Source organism: Rhizomucor pusillus, assembly GCF_041956525.1.
Source record: "Rhizomucor pusillus strain CBS 183.67 unplaced genomic scaffold VTP01scaffold_5, whole genome shotgun sequence".
Lineage (NCBI taxonomy): Eukaryota > Fungi > Mucoromycota > Mucoromycetes > Mucorales > Lichtheimiaceae > Rhizomucor > Rhizomucor pusillus.
Window position 1 is genome coordinate 689,978 of NW_027192147.1, and position 20,649 is coordinate 710,626.

The 20,649-nt window shown below is 45.4% G+C and overlaps 8 protein-coding genes across 8 annotated transcripts; 5 read left to right on the top strand and 3 right to left on the bottom strand.

The window, feature by feature from the left end:
• Nucleotides 1-253: 253 nt before the first annotated feature.
• VTP01DRAFT_8408 (uncharacterized protein) lies at nucleotides 254-2,071 on the bottom strand (the record flags this gene model as incomplete). The annotated part of the gene is made up of 8 exons (XM_069387526.1): nucleotides 254-491; nucleotides 548-854; nucleotides 919-1,170; nucleotides 1,240-1,448; nucleotides 1,515-1,548; nucleotides 1,631-1,747; nucleotides 1,822-1,983; nucleotides 2,041-2,071. The coding sequence occupies 8 exons, from the start codon at nucleotides 2,069-2,071 to the stop codon at nucleotides 254-256; spliced, it is 1,350 nt and encodes a 449-aa protein (XP_069241286.1).
• A 1,032-nt stretch (nucleotides 2,072-3,103) lies between these two features.
• VTP01DRAFT_8409 (uncharacterized protein) lies at nucleotides 3,104-4,785 on the top strand (the record flags this gene model as incomplete). Its single annotated transcript, XM_069387527.1, has 8 exons — nucleotides 3,104-3,147; nucleotides 3,297-3,425; nucleotides 3,481-3,655; nucleotides 3,726-3,802; nucleotides 3,875-4,136; nucleotides 4,213-4,224; nucleotides 4,291-4,551; nucleotides 4,630-4,785. The coding sequence occupies 8 exons, from the start codon at nucleotides 3,104-3,106 to the stop codon at nucleotides 4,783-4,785; spliced, it is 1,116 nt and encodes a 371-aa protein (XP_069241287.1).
• A 1,751-nt stretch (nucleotides 4,786-6,536) lies between these two features.
• VTP01DRAFT_8410 (uncharacterized protein) lies at nucleotides 6,537-7,659 on the top strand (the record flags this gene model as incomplete). Its single annotated transcript, XM_069387529.1, has 6 exons — nucleotides 6,537-6,657; nucleotides 6,733-6,781; nucleotides 6,847-6,892; nucleotides 6,944-7,056; nucleotides 7,147-7,203; nucleotides 7,266-7,659. The coding sequence occupies 6 exons, from the start codon at nucleotides 6,537-6,539 to the stop codon at nucleotides 7,657-7,659; spliced, it is 780 nt and encodes a 259-aa protein (XP_069241288.1).
• Nucleotides 7,660-8,534: 875 nt separating this feature from the next.
• Nucleotides 8,535-8,929, bottom strand: VTP01DRAFT_8411 (uncharacterized protein; the record flags this gene model as incomplete). The annotated part of the gene is made up of 2 exons (XM_069387530.1): nucleotides 8,535-8,831; nucleotides 8,894-8,929. The coding sequence occupies 2 exons, from the start codon at nucleotides 8,927-8,929 to the stop codon at nucleotides 8,535-8,537; spliced, it is 333 nt and encodes a 110-aa protein (XP_069241289.1).
• Nucleotides 8,930-11,281: 2,352 nt separating this feature from the next.
• VTP01DRAFT_8412 (uncharacterized protein) lies at nucleotides 11,282-13,207 on the top strand (the record flags this gene model as incomplete). The annotated part of the gene is made up of 4 exons (XM_069387531.1): nucleotides 11,282-11,788; nucleotides 11,850-11,933; nucleotides 11,994-12,408; nucleotides 12,465-13,207. The coding sequence occupies 4 exons, from the start codon at nucleotides 11,282-11,284 to the stop codon at nucleotides 13,205-13,207; spliced, it is 1,749 nt and encodes a 582-aa protein (XP_069241290.1).
• A 155-nt stretch (nucleotides 13,208-13,362) lies between these two features.
• On the top strand, nucleotides 13,363-16,093 carry VTP01DRAFT_8413 (uncharacterized protein; the record flags this gene model as incomplete). The annotated part of the gene is made up of 6 exons (XM_069387532.1): nucleotides 13,363-13,914; nucleotides 13,974-14,028; nucleotides 14,091-14,170; nucleotides 14,242-14,775; nucleotides 14,836-15,440; nucleotides 15,499-16,093. 6 exons carry the CDS (start codon nucleotides 13,363-13,365, stop codon nucleotides 16,091-16,093), a joined length of 2,421 nt encoding a protein of 806 aa, XP_069241291.1.
• A 767-nt stretch (nucleotides 16,094-16,860) lies between these two features.
• On the top strand, nucleotides 16,861-19,621 carry VTP01DRAFT_8414 (uncharacterized protein; the record flags this gene model as incomplete). Its single annotated transcript, XM_069387533.1, has 9 exons — nucleotides 16,861-17,072; nucleotides 17,143-17,619; nucleotides 17,682-18,020; nucleotides 18,086-18,101; nucleotides 18,201-18,212; nucleotides 18,274-18,381; nucleotides 18,459-18,822; nucleotides 18,877-19,084; nucleotides 19,144-19,621. The coding sequence occupies 9 exons, from the start codon at nucleotides 16,861-16,863 to the stop codon at nucleotides 19,619-19,621; spliced, it is 2,214 nt and encodes a 737-aa protein (XP_069241292.1).
• A 373-nt stretch (nucleotides 19,622-19,994) lies between these two features.
• Nucleotides 19,995-20,492, bottom strand: VTP01DRAFT_8415 (uncharacterized protein; the record flags this gene model as incomplete). The annotated part of the gene is made up of 3 exons (XM_069387534.1): nucleotides 19,995-20,112; nucleotides 20,217-20,312; nucleotides 20,389-20,492. The coding sequence occupies 3 exons, from the start codon at nucleotides 20,490-20,492 to the stop codon at nucleotides 19,995-19,997; spliced, it is 318 nt and encodes a 105-aa protein (XP_069241293.1).
• Nucleotides 20,493-20,649: the final 157 nt, after the last annotated feature.

Genomic DNA, 20,649 nt, shown 5'->3' on the forward strand with positions numbered 1-20,649 from the left:
AGAGGGGTAAAGAGAAAAGAAAAAAAAATTCGAGGCGTTTGCCCCGCAATTTTGACAGGTTGGGCAACCCAAATGCGGAAAGAGGAGATGTCGACGAATGATATTATGTGAATATACTAATAGGCTAATATTACTATTGATTGCTCTGCTGCTTCTCAAAAGAGGGTGTGGTGATGATACTAGACTAAGACAAATTTTTACTCAAACGGCCTTCTAGGCGATTCCTTTTCTTTTTTTTTGTGGGGTTTTCCTTTTAGCGGTTGCTTCCTCGTGGTGTTTGTTGCAACCACATCGAGTCGTTCGAGTTTTGACGGCGAATGTTAGCACCATCCGTTTCCCTGTAGGCATCGTTTCTGGAAGCTGCTTGCCGGTGGACTTCATCGGAGAGGGCGACGGTAATGTGTCCGGACTTGCGGATATTGTGATGCATATCGGTTGTCATGGGAGGAGCGTACTCAATACCGCTATCGTTCAAGGAGTGATCCTTGCCACTATCGAGATGATGAGATACCAGCATGGATGCAAAAACCGTTGATGATGAACTTACTGTTCAACTTTCATGTCACCGGCAGGAGGTGGCGGCAACGGGCCCATGGTCAGCACATTTGCGTTCGAGTAATGGTTCGAAATTGGAACGGTAATGGCAGACTCTGTGTAGTGCAGATAATCGCTTGATGCCTGCGACGGTTGAATGACCATTCCGGCCGTTGTTCCTGAGAATCCATCCAATGGTTTTGCTGATTGCAAAAAGTCGTGCGCAGGTTGTTGCAGGCTTGATCCGCCAGCCTGTGCGATAGGCTTGGGATGGAAAATAAGAATGACGATAAACCACACGAGCAGAATCGTGACATTGACTGGTGAGGAGATATATATAAGTATATAATCTTAAAAAGCTATTAGTGCTGCGAAATTCCTTACTGTTGCAAATCAAGAGATCAGCTGTGAACTTATGCGCATTGAGATACTTGCGTCCTGTTAAGCCGTCAGCACTGAGGATGATGAAAGATACAGCACAGTCGAGAACGACGATAGCCAGCATAAGGTTAAGTTCTTGAAAGTACCGGATCTTGTTGGTGATTGACTGGGCATTGTTCGACTCGCGCGAGTTTGCGAGGACCTTTTCGAAACGGAAATGCGAGATAAATCCAAGAATAGCGATGAAAAACAACTCTGTATTAAAGTATGTTAGCACCATGCAAATAATTTAACATTCACCGAGGATGCATGCGATCAACTTACCAATGCCATAGACAAGCTCAGGCATAATTTCCTTGTAAGTAGGATTGTAGATATCACGAGAAAAGTTGTATTGGAGGACAGGGAACATAATGATACTGACGCAGGTCCAGACAATGTAAAACAAAAACTCTTTACTGCTCATGAAACTGGCTTTGGCCACGGAGTTTGCAAGGTAGTTCCAGAAACACTGAAGAAGCAGCAATGTACCACTGTAGCACATATGTGTGAGCATATGTGCGTTGATTAGTACGTTCGAGTTACGTAGTAGCACTTACGTCTGCAGTGAAAATCCAACGCACAGACTATAATCTGCATAAGGTAAATATTGATTGTCGATCCATTGATGAGTATCGCTCGTAACATTGCATTTCATTGCCTCCTTCTCTCGTACCTGTAGGGATGACGAGTTCTTTATCGGCTTTCGTCCACATAGTTTCTGGTTTCGTGAATACATGACCGAAAATGTTGGCGAAGCCCTCTTCGTATTTTATCTTGCACGACGTTATATCTGTAGCAAGTCGATAAAAATTAATTAGCCAAGTCTGCTGCCGCTGCGGCTGCTTTTGCTTCGTGTAGGCTTACCGTATAATAACTGAAACGGTAGCATAAAGAATATTAAGAGTGTTACTATACTCTTAAGCTCTCCTTGGCGGAAGCGACTCGGGCGAAGACACTGGAACCGGTCCAGCGTCCAGACACGATAGATTAACCAAAGGTACAAATAAGATAACGACACAGCCCGTTCTACACCAGCATCCGGTTAGAAATTCTTTAACGTTAACCAGTTGGTGGAGAACGTACGCAAAAAGCTAAAATCACTCAAGTGTGTCATAGTAGTATGATATAGTATAGAGAAGAAGGAAAGAAGAAAAAGAAGAACAAGAATCGAAGACTGGCGAGAAGAAGAGGAACACGAAGGTATCAAAGGAGAACAGAAACAAATGTAGATGCTGCACGACCGGGATTTACTGACTTGAAGTTAGATGCATTGGATAGGGATACAAAGACCCTTACAAAGGAGTATATCCAGCGATGCACTTTGTAGGCTTATTACACACGGCAATAAATCGACGATAGGAGGTGCGCTCTTCCACCTTTGTGTCCAGAACAAGGAGTTGAAGGTTCACGTTTAATACAGATTTATATTACTTGCTTCCAGCAAAACTACAATCAAGCATCATGTTCTTCCCCACGTTTGACCTGTACAGAGTATATCCTTTTAATATATGTACTCTTTAAAAACTTGGCTCTTGCAAGCAAGTTGGAATAACAGAGTGCAAAGACGGAGGGTAACGTGGCAACCTCATTCGGAGTTACCTCTTGCTGATCCCTTCCAGCCGAATGCAGGCTATTTCTATTACTGCGATTGCGTTGTAGTACGTAGGCACATGCTCCCTTTGCGCATTTTCTCTTAAACGGATATAAATGCAGGTCCTTGAATATGATGTGAGGTGGGGAAGGATAGAGGTTTTGACGCATGCCTGACGATTTCTCTGTTCTTGCTTCTTTTTAAACCACGCTAAATGCACTGATCCGCCCATGCTGCTAGATGGTACAGAACGGCCCCTACTGCCTAAATGATGATATATACTGAGGATTGCTTTATACTCGTCGTCGCGGAGTCATCAGATTGAAGATCTCTTAGTTGTTGTCGTGCTAAAGATACCCCCCTCCTTCACTGCCCTATCAGCATGCTATCGGTTCGACTTGCCTGGGTACTTGTCACTCAGCGTGAATTCACAGGTTGGTTGTCAGTGAATTTGATGCCCCGCGGTACTTGCTTGGGTAATCAAAAATGCCAAAATTGCTTTAAATTCACACGAAAGAGGAAACCGTGTACACTTTTCGTTACTTGGTGTCCACAATGAAGGAGGAACTCGGTCAATCGACTTCTGGCATTCGTAAAGGGTAAATTTTCTTATTTCAGGAGGAGAACAACCGCCCCCTTTGTATGTTCTTTCTGGTTTGAGCTACAGCGGCTTCCTTTCCATATTTATATGCATAAACACCATTAATCCGATTGCAAATGACAATGTCTGACTCACTGCTTCCGTTAGCCATGAGTTGAACGTGCCTGCCTTGGAGAATTACTTAGAGAAGAACGTGCCTGGTTTCAGTCGACCGTTGGAAATAAGCCAATTCAAGCTTGGTCAGTCGAACCCGACTTACCTGTTAAAGGATGGCAAGTATGTGCTGGTCGATTGAGAAGTTTTTAGAATGGCTCTAAATTCGGTGATATAGCAAGAAAAAATATGTCATGCGCAAGAAGCCTCCAGGTGCGCTCTTGTCGAAAACTGCCCATGCGGTCGAGCGGGAGTATCGCATCCTCCATGCGCTGGGCGCTTCGTCGGATGTGCCAGTTCCCAAAGTGTACACATTGTGCGAGGACAATGCTGTGATTGGCACGCCTTTCTATGTATGTCAGAAACTACTCCAAACTGCAATAATGTGTCAGCCTCACATTGTTTCCTTCGCGCGAAACGTAGGTGATGGAGTTTTTAGAAGGCCGCATCTTCTCAGATGTTCGCATGCTGTCCTTGCCCTTTGAAGAACGTAAACTCTGGCAAGTAAAAGCAGACGTTGTGGGAGCGCGGCGTGGGTCACACACCGAGTAAAATATTAATTCTACTTGCAGCTGGTACTCTGCAATTGAAACTTTAGCCAAATTGCACAATGTTGACTATGCAGCGATCGGGCTCGGTGATTACGGCCGCAACTCTGGGTTCTATGCGCGACAGATGAAATCACTCGGCAACCTCTCAAAGGTCCAGGGAGCCGTCAAGGACGAGGAATCCGGAAAAGTAGTAGGAGACATCCCTCGGCTGGAAGAACTTTTTGCATGGTTCCGACGCAACCAGGTCCCCGATCAGGCGACGATTGTGCACGGTGATTACAAGGTTTGTACTCAAAGCGCGGCGGATTTAAAGTTTACTGGCTAAAGGCTCAAACACTCACTTTCTTGCCCGGCGTTAGATCGATAACTTGGTAACTGCGTCTGTTTCTCGATCTGACAAAAAGAAAGTTTCTGACACACACACACTAAACACTTAGATTTTCCACCCCACAGAACCGCGTGTTATTGGCGTTTTGGACTGGGAATTGTCCACTATTGGCCATCCTCTCTCTGATCTGGCAAACCTCTTGCAACCATTTTACTTGCGCGGTGATGTGCAACTCTTTGTGGGTCTCAAGGACGTTAAGGACTTGCCCATTCCGGCTCCCGAGGAGTTGATGCAAATCTACTGCTCAAAGACCAACAGACCCTACCCCATTGAAAACTGGCTGTTTGCTGTGGCATTTTCATGCTTCCGGGTAAGATTCCGCACCCCATGCAGGTATTGCACGTAAAATTGGCACTGACGCGCCTTTTCCCCCTCTCTTCCGTTGTAGCTTTGTGTCATTCTCCAAGGCATCGCAGCGCGAGTTGCTCGAAAGCAGGCTTCGTCAGCTTCTGCCAAGGCGCACGCCGAGAGATTATTGCCGTTGTGCGAATTGACTCTTGAATTTGTAGACCAGGGCGACCTCTCACCCACTAGTAAACTCTAAGATAATATCCACATATCCCACTTTTCCAATTAAGAAAACACGCGCAAAGTCATTATCCGAATTTCAACAATTCCCTGAAATGACAGAAAAGGAGGAGTTTGGCTTTTTTATTTTGTCACAGAAACAAGTACAGCACATGCACGCACACTTTCAAGTCAGATGATGATTGTAAAGTATATGTGTATCTATGTGTGCGTGTGCTCGCTCGCTCGCTCTCTCTCTCCGAAACACGACATTCTAGGGAGAGTTGGCAGTGTCTGGGATCTTCATGGGACATGAGACACTAAAGTATGTAGAAGCAGATAAAAACCAGAAACCAAATTCTCTTGTTTCCCCCTTCTTGGGTACAGCCTGAGAACTGGAAAAAAATATCGTTTCTAGATCTAGTACCTGATCGGCTTTTACCCTTTAGTAATTATATCCTAACGATCACTTTGTCATTTGACAGCGCACATGAACGTAGATTAACTCTCCCTTTGGTTTGCGAGGATCTGTGCCAGGTTTCTCACTTTTATTAGCCTTAAAACATATGTGAGGTCGATTTGAATCGAAAGACGCAAGTTCACGGGTGCACAGCATGACGCTTGCACCACCGGTATTTGGATTTACGCCAGCCACTAAACAGCCGATGTCGATAGATGAGGTTGGTGTGTATTGGAACTCAAATTGCACCAAAGAAGAATGTACATACACTTGGTTAGCTAGGATCCAAGGGAGCGGTACGCTACAGCAATGTACTTGTGATTTGAATGGTTTGATCCATGCATAGCTTTTTGCCGAGCGCAAAGGTTTGGGGGGAGGGTCAGTTTATCCCAAGTTTGCGACGAGGGAAACTCATCATCCAAAACGGAATCGAACGACCGAGAGCAGTGATCGATCATCATCATCTCTCGATCTGGCCGTTTTAATTCCGTATTAACCGATTTCGTCGATCGGTCCAAGTTTATGTACCATCAATCATATGCTAAACCACAATTGCTTTGCTGTTGAAAGAAAAGAAGTTGGAGTACCTTTTATGTAAACATTCTGGCAAGTAGAAGGATAGCAAGCCCGGATAGTGTATTTGTATATATATACCTATATATACTGTACTGCGTTGTGTATGTACAACCCCGTGCATGAGGTCACGAATGCAATGACACCTTCTGATTACACGAGTGGAGAAAAGCTGGAAACTAAGGCCCATTGTTACATGGCGTGGCAGCGGATCGGTTTTTTGGAGGTGGGGGCAGCAGCGGGACATTTACTTGGACCTTTCTCGTTTTGCTTGTAGGACAAGTCGGTCGTTGTTACGATGGAGGAGAACAGCAGCACGGGCGGAGGAAATCTCGATTGCGCTTATCGCGCATCCGTATGCAACGTTCCGTTCTTACCCCATGAGAAAGATATGATCATCTCTACTTTTCTCTTTTTCTAGCCACACCGTGGGTTGCACTGTAACCGTTTTATGGGAAAGTGCGATGGTTGGTTACGGGGGGTGGGAAGACCAACTTTTTATGGGCAATTGTGGAGTAGGTCGATCAAGAGCTGACTCTGCCCCTCTCACACCATATTATTTTTTCTTGAACCGTATAAATAAAGTGTGGCCCTGTACGCCAGGTCATGCAAATCTCTTTTCTCTTTTTCCTTTCTTCCCTTTTAAAGCCGCTTGACGAGCCAACTCTCTCGGCAACAGATTCAACCTAAAAACATCTAGTGAGATATATACATACACACGCACAGAAAAGAGCGGCACCTTCGATATTATCCAAATGAATATCTCTGATCTTATTCACGCTCCTGAAAAACAAGAATCAATCTCTGTCACGAGTGCTCAAATATCGCGCAGCAAGCGGCACAAATGTTCGTGGCCTGGATGCGGAAAAGCGTTCAGTAAGTTCCTAATGAGTTCTAAGCGTGTCAAACCCGTCCCTCATCGTCATCAACAACGCCGGATCTGGATTTTAGGTAGGCCATCCGACACAGCAAGACACTACCGCATACACACAAACGACCGGTAAGCTCAGAGTTCCCTGTCTCTGCTAAGTCCGGTTGCGTGAAACAGCTAAGATCTGTCCATAGACCATTCAAGTGCCACATTCCATGGTGTGAGAAACGATTTATCCAGGTATGCAGACATGTGCTTGGGTGCTGTCGCTTTGTGCTAATATTCGGTTAGAGATCGGCCTTAACTGTCCATTTGCGCACACATTCAGGTGAACGACCACATGTATGTAAGTTTAACGAATGTGGCAAGAGTTTCAGCGACAGCAGCTCGCTGGCACGTCATCGGTGAGTGAGTTGTTAAGTGAAACGTGAAAAGATCTGTGAACCTATGAACCTGCGTGCTGACATTGCGAGACGATGGGGGGCGTTGCACAGGCGTATCCACACGGGCAACAGACCCTACCGTTGCCAGGAAGAAGATTGCACAAAAAGGTACGCAAATAGGGCACGATTATCTCCTCGATTTCTTTCTCGTTTTCTAATTGTTGTACCAGCTATACAAAAAAAGCATTTCTGAATCGCCATGTACAACGGTGTCATGCACAAGCATCTGGCAGCAGCGATAATAGCAGCCCCTTTTATTGTGGCATCAGTAATGACAACAAACGCAAACAGAACAACAACAGCAGCAGCAGCAGCAATGCTGACTTTTCAGTGTCATCGACGAGTTCCCCGTCATCAGCGGTCTGGGTGCCCACGCTTCCGCCTTCAAACAACCGCGGATCATCTCCTGACAGCGCCGAATCGTCTGTGGCCTCTTGGCCGGTGTCACCTACACCTTCCTTGTTAACGACCACATCGCCGATGAAATCACACTTCTTAAACAAGCCTCCACTGACGCAACGACTACCTTCCCTTCTGCTTGACCATCTATGCCATACAATCTAGAGGCCATGAAAACCGACAGGCTTGCGTGCGAGTGGACCTCCTTTTAAAACAAAAAATATACTCGATCATCCAATATGTATTTGCTCACCAACATCTAACAATGTCGCCATCGTCGTTGTCACCACCCGCGCTGCTCTTTGTTGCTATATGATTTCAGTACTGGCATACGCATACTCACACACACAACATCGCAAACACGCAGACACGTACGCAGGCAGTGCGCATACACAACAACATGTCAGCCCTCTCTCCTTCACGCACATACCCGCAGCACATACGCACACAGATACGCTCTTTCCTCGCCATCTTCTTCTGGTCTCTGCTTTACTGTTATCTTGTTATTCCAAATCCCCGGGCCTACTTTGCTCCGTCTTGTCTTATGCAACAAACCCAGCTTATTATCCAATGCAATCACAGAATAACGAGCAAAAGCAAATAAATGATTGTACCACAACTCATGATCATTGTGTTTTTATTCTTGTTGCATTTCAAGCAGATTTTGTTGGCTGCTCGATATTTAGCAAAGTTAATCGATGGACGACGGTGTCGCTTATTAACATGGTCCAAATCTCCCAACCAAGTAGTCACCTGAATGCTTAATTGCCTTGTGCTTGACAACGTGGACTTTGTGCCAACCCAGGATAATTGCCGCTGATGCTGAGCGTGTGTGTGCGCGCGCGAGAGCAGCAACAATCTCAGAAGAGTGAGTATCACATTCCACAGAAATGACGCTGTGTATGCGGGGTGGGAAATTCAATGCTTTCGTGCTTGAAACAACATGGATAACAACAAAAATATTTATCTACTAACTGAACGGCACAACTTGTTTGTCGTTGCCGAAAGAATAAGGGGGATATACAGTCAGATAGCGACATTCACGCTAAATGTACACAGCAGTGTTTTGCTCTCAAAAAGGAGGAGATAGAGCGTTGGGGAAAGATGGCCGGCGAAAAGATAACAATAGAATAAAAACTATACAATAAAAATGCCACAGGCAAAGGATACCGAGGAAATAGACAAGGACGTGGCAGTGTGGAGGTAGAGATAGTTAAGCGATGATAGGTGACATGCACAGGTACAGTGTGAGAGAGAGAGTCGATGACGACGACGACGACGGCAATGGCGGTCGAGCCCGCGTTCACTGAGAAGACGGTGGCTTCTTTGGACACATCCTACAAACAAGCACATGTTAATCGATAGTGCTTTAGTCTTGGGTCTGGCTGTAGTACTTTACATTGAGTAATGACCCTTTTGGCCACAGTGTATGCATCTTCCATCTGAGCAGTGCATACTTGGGGGGATGTGGTTTTGTTTAAAGAAGAAGAACAATAAATGAGGGAAAAAAGGATCCGTGGTAAAAGTTATGGGTCTTTATATACGATGTATCGCACGGGGGGGGTTCTATAGGCCAGAAAGCGCGAGTATGGCTGGCGATAGAAAAGGGGGGCTAGGTCTGGCAATCTCTCGATCGAACCTGGCCGCCTGCGCTTTGGGGGTGAGGGTAGCAGCAAAGACCACATGTCTTTGCTTCGTTTCACACAAATCCGCTTGGACCAGCTGCTGCGATCGGTGAAACCTTAAAAAAGTAACTATACCAAAATTTCTGACTGCGACGTTGTCATTTGGTACATTTTCCCTTGCGGATGTTGCAGATATCGGCTGGATGGTTAGAATTGGAAATTAGCAGAACAGAAGAAGGAAAGGAACATTTTCATATTCGCAAAGCCCAACTGAGAACACTCTTCATGGTGGGAAGCTGGGGGCGAACAAGAAGAAGACGCTTATCAACTTGCACGTTGCGCGATGCTTTGGACACGTCATATTTTCACACAGGGAAGCAAATGGCCATATCGAGAGTGCGTGCGGCATCGTTTTACTCGTTTTGTTTTGATGATCGTGTACAGATCCTAGCGCTTCTCTAACTTTGTAGCTCTGACACCATCGCGGTGGTCGGGGCAATAACTTAAATCTTATGTACTTTTGCTACTGGACCTCCCCATGATACATGCTGCAACAAAAGCATAAAAAACGTTGGCTGCTACGAGATATGGATAAGGATGACGTGATTTCTCACCTTGTGCGCGTCGCACAGGGTCCTCGTATAGTACATCCTGTACAAGGTAAAATTCGTAATATTCGAGCATTGTTTTGGAAAGTGCATTCGTTCCAATCAATCCTCTAGTCGCACATGCATGGGTTACCGGCAAGCCTGGAAACATGTTCATTAGCCGTGACAATGTACCTATCAACATCGAGTCTGTTATCGTGCATGCAACCTTTCGCAATCTATCTTTACATTTTTCCCGCTTTTCGGTCGGTCGAGAACCACGGCGGGGAACACTTATGATTGGGGGCGTTTTTCATCGCTGAAATCTCTATTTGGCGCTCGTTCGGCCTTTTTTTCTCACCCCTATTGCATAGGTTGCGACCCTTCGCTCTCGCGCGACCGAGAGAGCGAGAACACGCCGTCAGCTATATCCTTCCTAGGTTCGCGATGTCAGTTAAGAGTGTCTTCCCTGCTAGATCGATGATAACCCTTTTCCCTTAATCTTCGTGCGACATCATCGGTAGCCATAACTGTTGCATGGATTAAATACAAGCATGCAAAGCATGTAAGGGACCGTCCCCTCCTAAGACATCGCGATCGGCGATCGGCCGCCGCTGGAAAAAGGATTGCTTATCAAATCATTTGTAATTATCCCATCCCATTTTTGTCCGAAGCCACGGCTGAATTGCAAAATTTAGAGTTAGCTGCACTGATCTGTTCTTCAACGATTATACGATGTGTGTCGCTCATGGTCAGTGTATATGCTCGTTTGTGAGAATCTGATGAATCATACAGCTAACGAATTTCCCCCCGGATTTCCATGCTATTTGGCGTGTTACAAGTGTCACAACGATCGCTCATTCGTCTCACGAAATCGTTGATATAGGTATATGCAATCCTTCCTGATGGGAATTTGAAGCACGGTTGCACTTGCAGACCACACACTCATTGGGGATCTCATACTTTAAAGAATGTACGGCGTACTTTGCTTTTATACCTGAGATTGGTTAAACACCTTAATACCAGAAAGTATGCTATGTTCTTCATTCCACTGGAATTCGGCTGTGTAACTACTGCTTCCATGACAGGTCCCAAAATAATGGAATTTTTGATACAGCAATGAATCATTGCTCCCTTTCTGTCGTGCAGAACGACGATCATTCAAGACCAGACTTTGCAATTTTGGCATCGGCTAGTGCAAGTGATGATGGTTAACGATGCTATGACCTTGTTCAAGGTCTAAACTGTTCATCGAAACTCTCGATATTCTTGACTGTTAATATCTTCGTACATCAATGGTAGTAACATCGTTCTGCTCATAAGTAGCTTCACGAATACTGCATATATGAAAATTTTAAAAGCTGGTACAGTATAGTCTACGTCCTATTGTTGGAATTCCTTCCACGGCAAGGTGCTCATGCCTCCAATTTGATTGAAGGCGAGTGTGCAAATTGAATCTCAGAAAAGTGAGGCCGCGATGAAACCTCTTGAACAACGCAGCAAAGCTTTTGCCTATCCCGTCGCTCATTTTCGATTCTTAATTCTGTGAATTTGCCTTCGAAACAGGTTATTTGTATGCCGTTTCATAGCTCGCTTGAAAACCTTTCACGCGAGCAGCACGAAAAGCGCGAGCAGTGTCAGGATCCACATATGGAGCGGCCGTGGAGTACCTTTCAGTCCACCATACAGCTCCCTCCCATTGCCCGCGGCAATACCCTCTTCCCAGCAGCGGCAGGACATTTTCCGCTCATAGAGGAAGGAACGGCGAAAACGTTGCCACCGCGTAAGCGAATCAGTCAAGATGGTGCGGTGTCCGTTACAAAGAAAGCACGTCAAATGGATCAACCAGCGATGAGCTCCCAAGAAGAGAGATCGCAGCTTCCGGCACTTTTTCGCAACGATGCAAGTGCAATGACAATGGTAGATCCTTACAAGAAACCACCACCGCCTCCTCCTCCTCAGCACTGGATACCAATGGATAACCCGCACATGGTGTCGGTGCCACGACCACCACCACCGCCGTCGAACGGTCCCGCAGGAACATTTGGTGTCTTGAAAGAGGATGGACAAATGCGAAGTAACGTAAGTCAGCAATATTAACTCGAGAGGGAAGCGTTGCATGTAGCTTACTGGTTAAAAATAGGGACAAATTTCTACCCTATTTATCGAAGAAAAGCCTCCATTTACGTCGGTTACACACAGGGCATCATGGATGCAAGAGGAGATGGTAAAAAGAAATCACAATTCAATACTTCTAGTCAGAGCTATACTCACTACTGTGAAATAGCAACCCGTGAAACGAAACAAGCGTGGAAGACCGCCGTCGTCTGCTAAGCAAGATGCATCTTTGCGAAAAAGCGATATACCTATGCCCCGGCCTATTTTAAACAGTCCTCCCGCCATGCCATCCGTACCATCATCGCTTTCCGCTAATGTTTCCGAATCAACACCGCCCAAGAAAGCCTCTACGGATTCAGCTTCCAGCAGACAGTCGACACCGACGAAGCAAAAGAAACGACGGACGGCTTTCAAAAAGGAGCCTAAAGAGCAGCTCTATTGTATATGCAGACAGCCTTATGACCGGTCCAAGTTTATGATTGCATGTGATAGATGCGATCAGTGGTTCCACGGTGACTGTGTTGGCATCAGTGACAAGGAAGGGGAGTTCATTGATTATTACTATTGCCCGGACTGTGCAAAAGGTAAGTTTGTCGCCGTGTGCTTCGAGGTTATACGTTACTTATAATGATACATGCAGTGGAATTCAAGTCAAAAGCGTGGAAACCTCCATGTGCCAATCCCAATTGCCAAAAGCCAGCTCGCATATCTCATCACGGTTACGAGTCGAGGTACTGCAGCAATGAATGCGGAATGCAAGTAGCGCGAGCACGAGTGCAACTCGCAGAGATCAAACGCCGCGAAGCCAAACCGGACAGCGAGTCATATACGGATGTCATCAACATGCAGCGAGCGAAAAGAAACAGGTCTCGTTCCTTATCCGACAAAGACGATATGGCAGAACTGGAGAAAGTACGCAATTGCAAAGCACGAACAAAGGCTCAGGTCGCAATGGTTGAAAAGAAGCTGGAATTCCTCGGCTATCTCTTATACCAATTGGATGAACGACGTGCAGCACCGGAAAGCAATCTATGCGGTTTCGATTCTCGGCTTGCGTGGGATGATTACACGTGGGAAAAAGTAGAAAGGATTGTCGAGTCTGATGACGGGAGCGGCCTGGAGGTTATATTTGTCGATGGTCATAATTTGACGGATGAAGAACGCAATTTTAACGTGTGCAGTGAAGCACGGAAGAAATGTCACAAGCACGCAGACTGGGAGAGGATAAAGCTAGCAGAAATCGAGCACGATCGAGCGTTCTTGTTTGGCACGCTTGAGCGTCTTCAGGAAGAACGTAACCAGATCAAGGCACGATTCAAGCGACGCAGAGAGGAAAATGACAAGCTGGACTGGCTGGCCAATGCAACCACTTCAACAAGTTAACTCCGTTATTATACACACCCCCTCCTTTCTTCCCTTACGGCTCGTTTAGCTGACTTTGTACATATTCTACGTTTACCCTCACTCTTTCCGATCTTTTACTAGTACAACATTGTCATTTGAAAAGTGTTTTCTGCTTAATACCAAAATTGTGCATAATGAGTAACCGGCCGAGGCGCGATCACGAACGTCGTACCTATTACACGCTATATACTCCTAATCCCGACGCAGATGCAGCGACTCATGTTGCCAAAGAGCTTGGCGCCAGGTTCGAAGGTCCCGTGGGTGAGCTGGACCAATATTTCTGGATCAGCGTACCTAAAGGCTCCATTTCGGAACGAAGTCTTGACGACGAACAAGATGATCTGCAGCGTTTATTCCAGCGACTACGAACGTCGTCAGGGCTGCAGAAACGAAGTAACCAACCTATAGACAGAGTTACTCGGTTGGATCGACAGACACCTCGAAAGAAACTGTACAAACGCAGTGTCATACCAGTTCGACGACAACAGCTTGAGGTGGAGGTGGAGGTGGAGGATGAGCTGGCTACAACGGACAACCTGCCTGTACTCGAAAATATCCAAGCAGAGCAAATTAGCAACCACGAAGTGCTATCATCAGCATCGTTCCTTAACCAGGCCGGTGGGTTCGATGCATTAAGGAATGCATTGGGGATTTATGATCCTGGATTTGACCAACAGTGGCACTTGGTAAGCCGGAACACGATCCTGTGGTTACACATGCTTCTAAATTCTTATTTGCTTCAAAGATCAACCAGGAACAGCGTGGCCATGACATAAATGTGACAGGAGTATGGAGTCAAGGTCGAAAAATCAAAAGACGACTTTGTATTTGCCACTCGAGCTGATCTTTATCTTCTCTCTAGGCGTGACAGGGGAAAACATTGTGGTTGCCATACTTGACGATGGACTCGACATGGATAGCGATGATCTAAAAGATAACTTTGCAAGTATTTCTACCGAAAAGAAAAACCACAGATGAGACACGGTCGAGACTGACTATGGTTGTTTTTCAAGTTCGCCGCGGGTTCCTACGATTTTAATGCTCGAACAGCGCTTCCAAAACCGCAGCTTGAGGACGACCGACATGGAACGCGCTGCGCAGGTGAAATCGCGGCAGCAAGGAATAACGTTTGCGGCGTGGGCGTTGCGTACGGAGCCAAAGTCGCTGGTATCAGAATTTTATCAGAGGACATCACCGACGCGGACGAAGCCGAAGCGTTGAACTATGCTTACCAGCAGAATCATATTTTCTCTTGCTCGTGGGGCCCCCCTGACCTCGGCGAAGTTGTGGAGGCGCCGCAGGAGATCGTACTTGACGCTATCAAGAATGGAATAACAAAAGGGCGCAACGGCAGCGGTACGATTTATGTTTTTGCGTCAGGTAACGGTGGCTCCAACGACGATAACTGCAACTACGATGGATATACCAACAGCATGTATACGATCACGGTCGGCGCGATTGACCGTATGGAGAACCATCCTTACTACTCTGAGCGCTGCTCAGCACAGCTCGTGGTAACCTATTCGAGCGGCAGTGGAGGTCACATTGTAAGTCTTGGCAAAACAACAGGATAAAATATATCCGAAATCTAAACCAAATTTTTCAAGTACACAACCGATGTCGGTCAAAACGAGTGCTATGATCGGCATGGAGGTACCTCTGCAGCGGCACCCTTGGCAGCAGGCATATTTGCCCTGGTCTTGTCAGTGAGACCCGATCTGACATGGCGCGATATGCAGTATTTATGTGTGGAGACTGCCGTACCTATTTCTCTGGATGATCCTGACTGGACGACGTTGCCATCCGGCCGCATGTACAATCATAAGTTTGGATACGGAAAGCTGGATGCATACGCAATCGTTGAGCGAGCAAAGACGTTCGAAAGCGTACGACCGCAAACATATCTGCAGATACCATTGCAGCTTGATGAACCGCAGTTGATACCAGATCTCACGGAAATTAATGCGCCCGTCGACAAGAGCCGTGCATTGACGAGCACGATATCCATCACGGATGAATGGATCGCTAAATCGGGCCTTGGTCGATTAGAGCATGTTACTGCAACGGTATATATTGAGCATAGCCGACGCGGTGACCTTGAGACTTTGCTGGAGAGCCCAAACAATGTTGTCAGTCAATTGGGAGCACCGCGAAAATTTGATACAAGTCCAAACGGTCTGATAAATTGGACTTTTATGACCGTAAAGCACTGGTAATTAGAAAGAGAAACGATAGCTAGGTAATATTCTTCTTACACAGATTGAATATAGGGGCGAGAATCCTGTCGGTAACTGGACATTAAGAGTAATCGACGGGAAGAATCCGCAATACACTGGCGTGTTCGTCAATTGGACCCTGACGTTGTGGGGAGAGCTTGCAGAAGGCTTTGGAGGTGAACCGATACATGCGCCACTTTCAGTAGTAGATTATCCAAAGCGACCGCTTTCGACGTCCGAGCAAGACCTTGCAGAAGACAAGGACGATGTTGACGCTGACGACGTCTTACCTTCTATGGAAACTGAGATATCCACAATTGCCATAGAGCACGATACCACTACAACTACACCAACATACATGCATATGCCCACATTAATCGATCCTTTCGACGACCATAATATCGTTTTGAAAGACGACCTTCCCATCGACGACTATAGAAGTTTCTTCGCTTATACCCTAGTCGTCCTGATATTAGTTGCTGGAGCGATAGCTACAGTGTTTCTAGTTCGTCGACGCGTCTTTGCGGGTTATTTCAGCGTGCAGCAGCAGGATGTTGATCGAATCGAATTTGAAGAAATCAACCGAGAGCGCGTTCCAAAAGTCAAACGGCAATCCATATCAAATAGCAAAAACCATATAACGTCTTGATTTCGTATCATTGTCATTTTTCCCCCTCGTACCACTGTACTCCGTTAAATGGACGATTTGTATTATAATGCACAGTAAAGCCCGTAACTTGACACATGAAAGTACTTCATTTTGAAGAAAGGTTTGCGCTACCAAAGATGCTAACTAGCAACAGCTACAGCGAGGCTGGCCACTGTAAATGATAAAAATTGATAAGCACTGCAGACCTTCCAAGCAACGTCACAACAAAAGATATCAAGCCAATCCTGGGCGATTTCTAAACCTATCATATACAGGTTTAGACACCATCGAAAAATACAACGTTTATCAACGGTACAATGCTAACGAAACGCAACTGAAGCAACAGTTCTATGGGGTCATGGCATATTGAATCATCTGGAAAAGGCACCGAAAATAGACTCGGCGAAGGAAAAGTTGGAAATCGCCAGGAAACCAGCGATATGCATCAACGATCCCGTAAAACAATTGAATATAAAGAAGCTTCATCCTGAACACGTCTCTTTCTTCGAGAAAGCAGCGGATACCGCACGGACAGAAATAGTCAGTTCACAAAAGTACTTGACCCGCGATCGCCGGTTAGACTACCGATTGATTATGAACGGGCATTCAGGCTATTAACTCTAACAATCGGAAATGAAAAAAGATGCCTCGGATAAATCGGGTGTCAAGTAACCAATGCCGAAATGCAGCTGCGGGAAGCAAGTTGACCAAATTTTCCAAAACTGACATCGACCACGCACTCGCTACCTTAACAATCGATCTCAAACATGTTACCGTTATATCCTATGCAATCATCGTCTCAAAGGAGCAAGGCACCGAAAGCAAAACGTACACGTGCGAGCAAGAGCTGCGATCAATGTCGAAAGAAGAAGATTCGTTGCGATTCAGTGGTATCGATGCCATGCAGCAATTGCAGATCCACTCAAACGGAATGTCGGATTACGAATGAGCCGCGAAAGAGGGGACCTATCAGTCAGAGGCAAGCAATATCAAATGGAAAGAAATAGTCTTTTGGGAAACCATATTTTTTACAATTGCGGTAATTCCAGATATGTTCATGAACTTGAGGCGCGGTTGAACAAGATGGAAGCATTATTGGAAAAGTATTCGCGTTCTTCTTCTACTACCTCTGCATCTTCATCCACTTCTTCTCCGTATTCTCCAAATCAGCAAAGACAAGATATCCCTCATGCAATGCAAGAAACGATACGAGGGTTGGATTCTGGCATTTCGCAGCAATTTGATGCATTAACACTTGCTGATTACGCCCGCACAAAATATATCGGGACAAGCTCTGGTATCCATTTACTGGATGAGGAAGTGTTCCAACGCAAAGGAAAGCTCAAACTGAAGAATGAGTCGATTTTACAAAAGGTCAATGATGACGAGGACGAGCATGTCATTATAAAATCAGACGCTGGTGTATCATCTCATCCTACGATACCTGGCTCTGCATATTCTCGATCGGAACTGTTCAAGGATCACCCTCAGATGTCAATTGAACTTGCTGACTGCTTAATCGAACTGTAAGCGACGATAGTGATTTAAAATGCGTTCGAGTTTATTATAACCTTCTCTGTTAATATAGCTACTTCCAATATGGCCATCCACTTGTCGCCATTATTAATAAGATTGCATTCCTCGAGCAATATTACTTTGCTAATCCACATCCTCCAGATCGTCATTTGGTATATGCTATTTGCTCTGTCGGTCTCCGGATTGTGCCTTCCACCGGTGTCCAACTTGCAAGTGGGACATTTGTAGGGTCGGATATTATCAAGAGCCTTAGATCTTCTTTGAGACGAGAAGGATTAATTGCAATTGAAAAGGCCTATTCAAGATCTAGTATATCGACCCTACAGTGCCTTATCCTTCATTTGATGTACATGGAAGTTTGTGAAGAAGATGACGAATTTACATTTGCATGGCAAGTACATACGTTATCTAACAACGTGTTTGAAAACGATCTAAGTGAATTTTACTTCCATGTAGGTTCATTGTCGGAACGGTAAGTCCTGGAATGGGTGCTTTTCAGGAAGGAGAAGAGAATGCTGACCGATTTCGGTCTTTGTCCATTTTTTCCCCTTATTGGTCTCATGTCTAACAGGCGATTCGGATGGTGAGTTTACGCCAGGGATATGGGAGGAATTTTATGGGAACAACTCTTAAACTTTTGAAAGGCGGTAGATCTCGGTTTACATCGTAACTCTCTACGCTGGTCGCTCCCAAAATATGAAATTGAGTTACGGCGACGAATATGGCATTGTTTAAATATAATAGATAAATGGGTATACTATCTGCAAAGTATCAAATCAAACAGCATGAAGAATTCTGAACTCTTCTTCCCAAATTAATACGATCGCAGATATCAGCCGATCTGGGACGACCGCCAACGATCGCCGATGATGATTTCGATGTTGAACTGCCTTTAGCGACGGAACTTGAGTCACCTTACAACACTCTAGATAGACCCGATATACCGTGGATACTAAAACAGGCCCGAGATGATGTTACCAGCCAACGGCCACTGTACGAGCTCTTCCGTGCATTTGCGTCGGCTGCGCCGATATTGAACCGGATTTTGCGAGGATTCTATTCGCCCAAATGGCAATCGAGTGGCGTCCTTAACATATCGCTTGCTGCGGCGCTGGAGGTCGAGTTGGAGCAATGGAAAAATACTTTGCCAGTTTCGCTTGCAGATCCAAGCCAAAACCGTTTACCATTTGCACGTACGTGAACTCAAAGAATCTGGCGATGTGGAAAGATGCTAAAATTATTTAAAGCAATCATGGTGGAAATTGAGTATAACTGTCTGTTGCTACTTCTTCACCGACCTTTCATTCAGCATAAAGATCCCTCAAAGCCGATTGACAACGATGCAGCTCTACGGGCGCTGTCTATAAGCACTAGAGCAGCAAACAGGATGCTGGATTGCATGGAGAGGTTTACAACCGCTTTGCCAGGCAGAATATACTCAACTTTATGCGCATAGTAAGTGGTGTCAATTTTTTTTTATAGAAATGGATGTCTGAATGCTAACGATTCAACAGCTCCGGCTTGCAAGCTGCTGTAATTTTCCTTTTCCATGCAAAAAGCGATAATTTAATAACTCGACAGCAAGGTGTTCGTAACTTGATACGTTTCGTCAATATATTCAAAAGCAAAGAGATGATCCGGATAAATCAGCTTATCAAGATTTTGGAATCACTGGCTGCAAAGTATGCTGTACCTGTATCGTCGGCAGACCTAGCTTTGCAGAATCAAGGTGTTTCAGGGGAGGAGGAACCAATAATATCTGTATGCGCACCATTGAACGATACACCCAGAAGCGTTGAAAGTCCATCGTCTTCGAATTGTATACAAACACAAATGCTAATGCCTGAACCAGCTGGAACTACAGTTACACCCTCCTGTTTCGATTATACAAACTTGTCATCGGATATACCCCTGTGGAGCTTACCTAATGGCTTAACTTGGAGTGATTGGGAAATGTTCCTGCAGGCAAACATTTACCAACCTCCTCAATAAAACCTTTGCTTTACGCAAATGTGGAATCTTTTGTTCACATCCATTTTTTCCCAGATGCAGCAGTACCAGGATCAATTAAGCATTCCAAAAACATAATATCCTTGCTTCTTGCAGGAAATGATAAACGCTGGAAGTCACACTATGCGATGAAGGGATGCTCGAGCAAATCGCTGATTTGCCTTCATACCTATGCCATTCAGCAATCTGCAGTTTAATGGAGGTTTCAATGTGTATTATGTCTCTCCGATCACTTGGAAGCGTCGCACAAATATCGCTTGTCGGCATTATTGACTGACAATGCAGCGGACCAAGTAGACAGCGTGTAAAGATGCAACAAATGCTTGTTCACAGACACTCTCGCGAGCAAGACCAATCAGGCCATTTTACTCTTCCAATTTGTCCATTTTTTTCCAGGGCCGATTTCAATGAATGGATCCATAGGTACTTTGCGTCTCTGCTGCCAGCTGTTGCTGTTTGGACCGGTTCGATCCCTGTCTCGTACCTTCTTACATCAGGTCTTCGTCATCTTAGTGTTTCGCGCTACGATGAACAATGTATAGGTTCTTCTGAGCCTGTGCTTTGAGCGTGCATTTACCAGCTTTTGGGCTTCTGGTTTCTTGTCCAGCCTTCGGGTTTCCATGGCCATCCTTCGAATTTCAAATGTCCAAGCCTTACTGGCTTCTTGTCTAGCCTTAAAGGAGATTACAATTTAGTGCGTGTTTATTAGGATTTGATTTCCAAGGCTAAACTGGTTTGAAATGATCTACCAGTTACAGTCATCGGCATTTCTCCAAGGTAGCAAGACTTCTTGCGTTTCTGAGCGAACAAGACTGCTTTCAAGTTCCGGACTTCTCGAATAAACTTGTCGCATATCTGGCAAATGCTGACAACGATTGGATGAATGAATTTGTAAATATAGCTAGTAAAGTGGCTCGTATTTTTCATCATGTAAATGATGATCGATCCTCGTTTGTAAATGTTTTTACTGCCACCATCGCCGGTTCTACAGTTTCCGGCATTCTGGACGG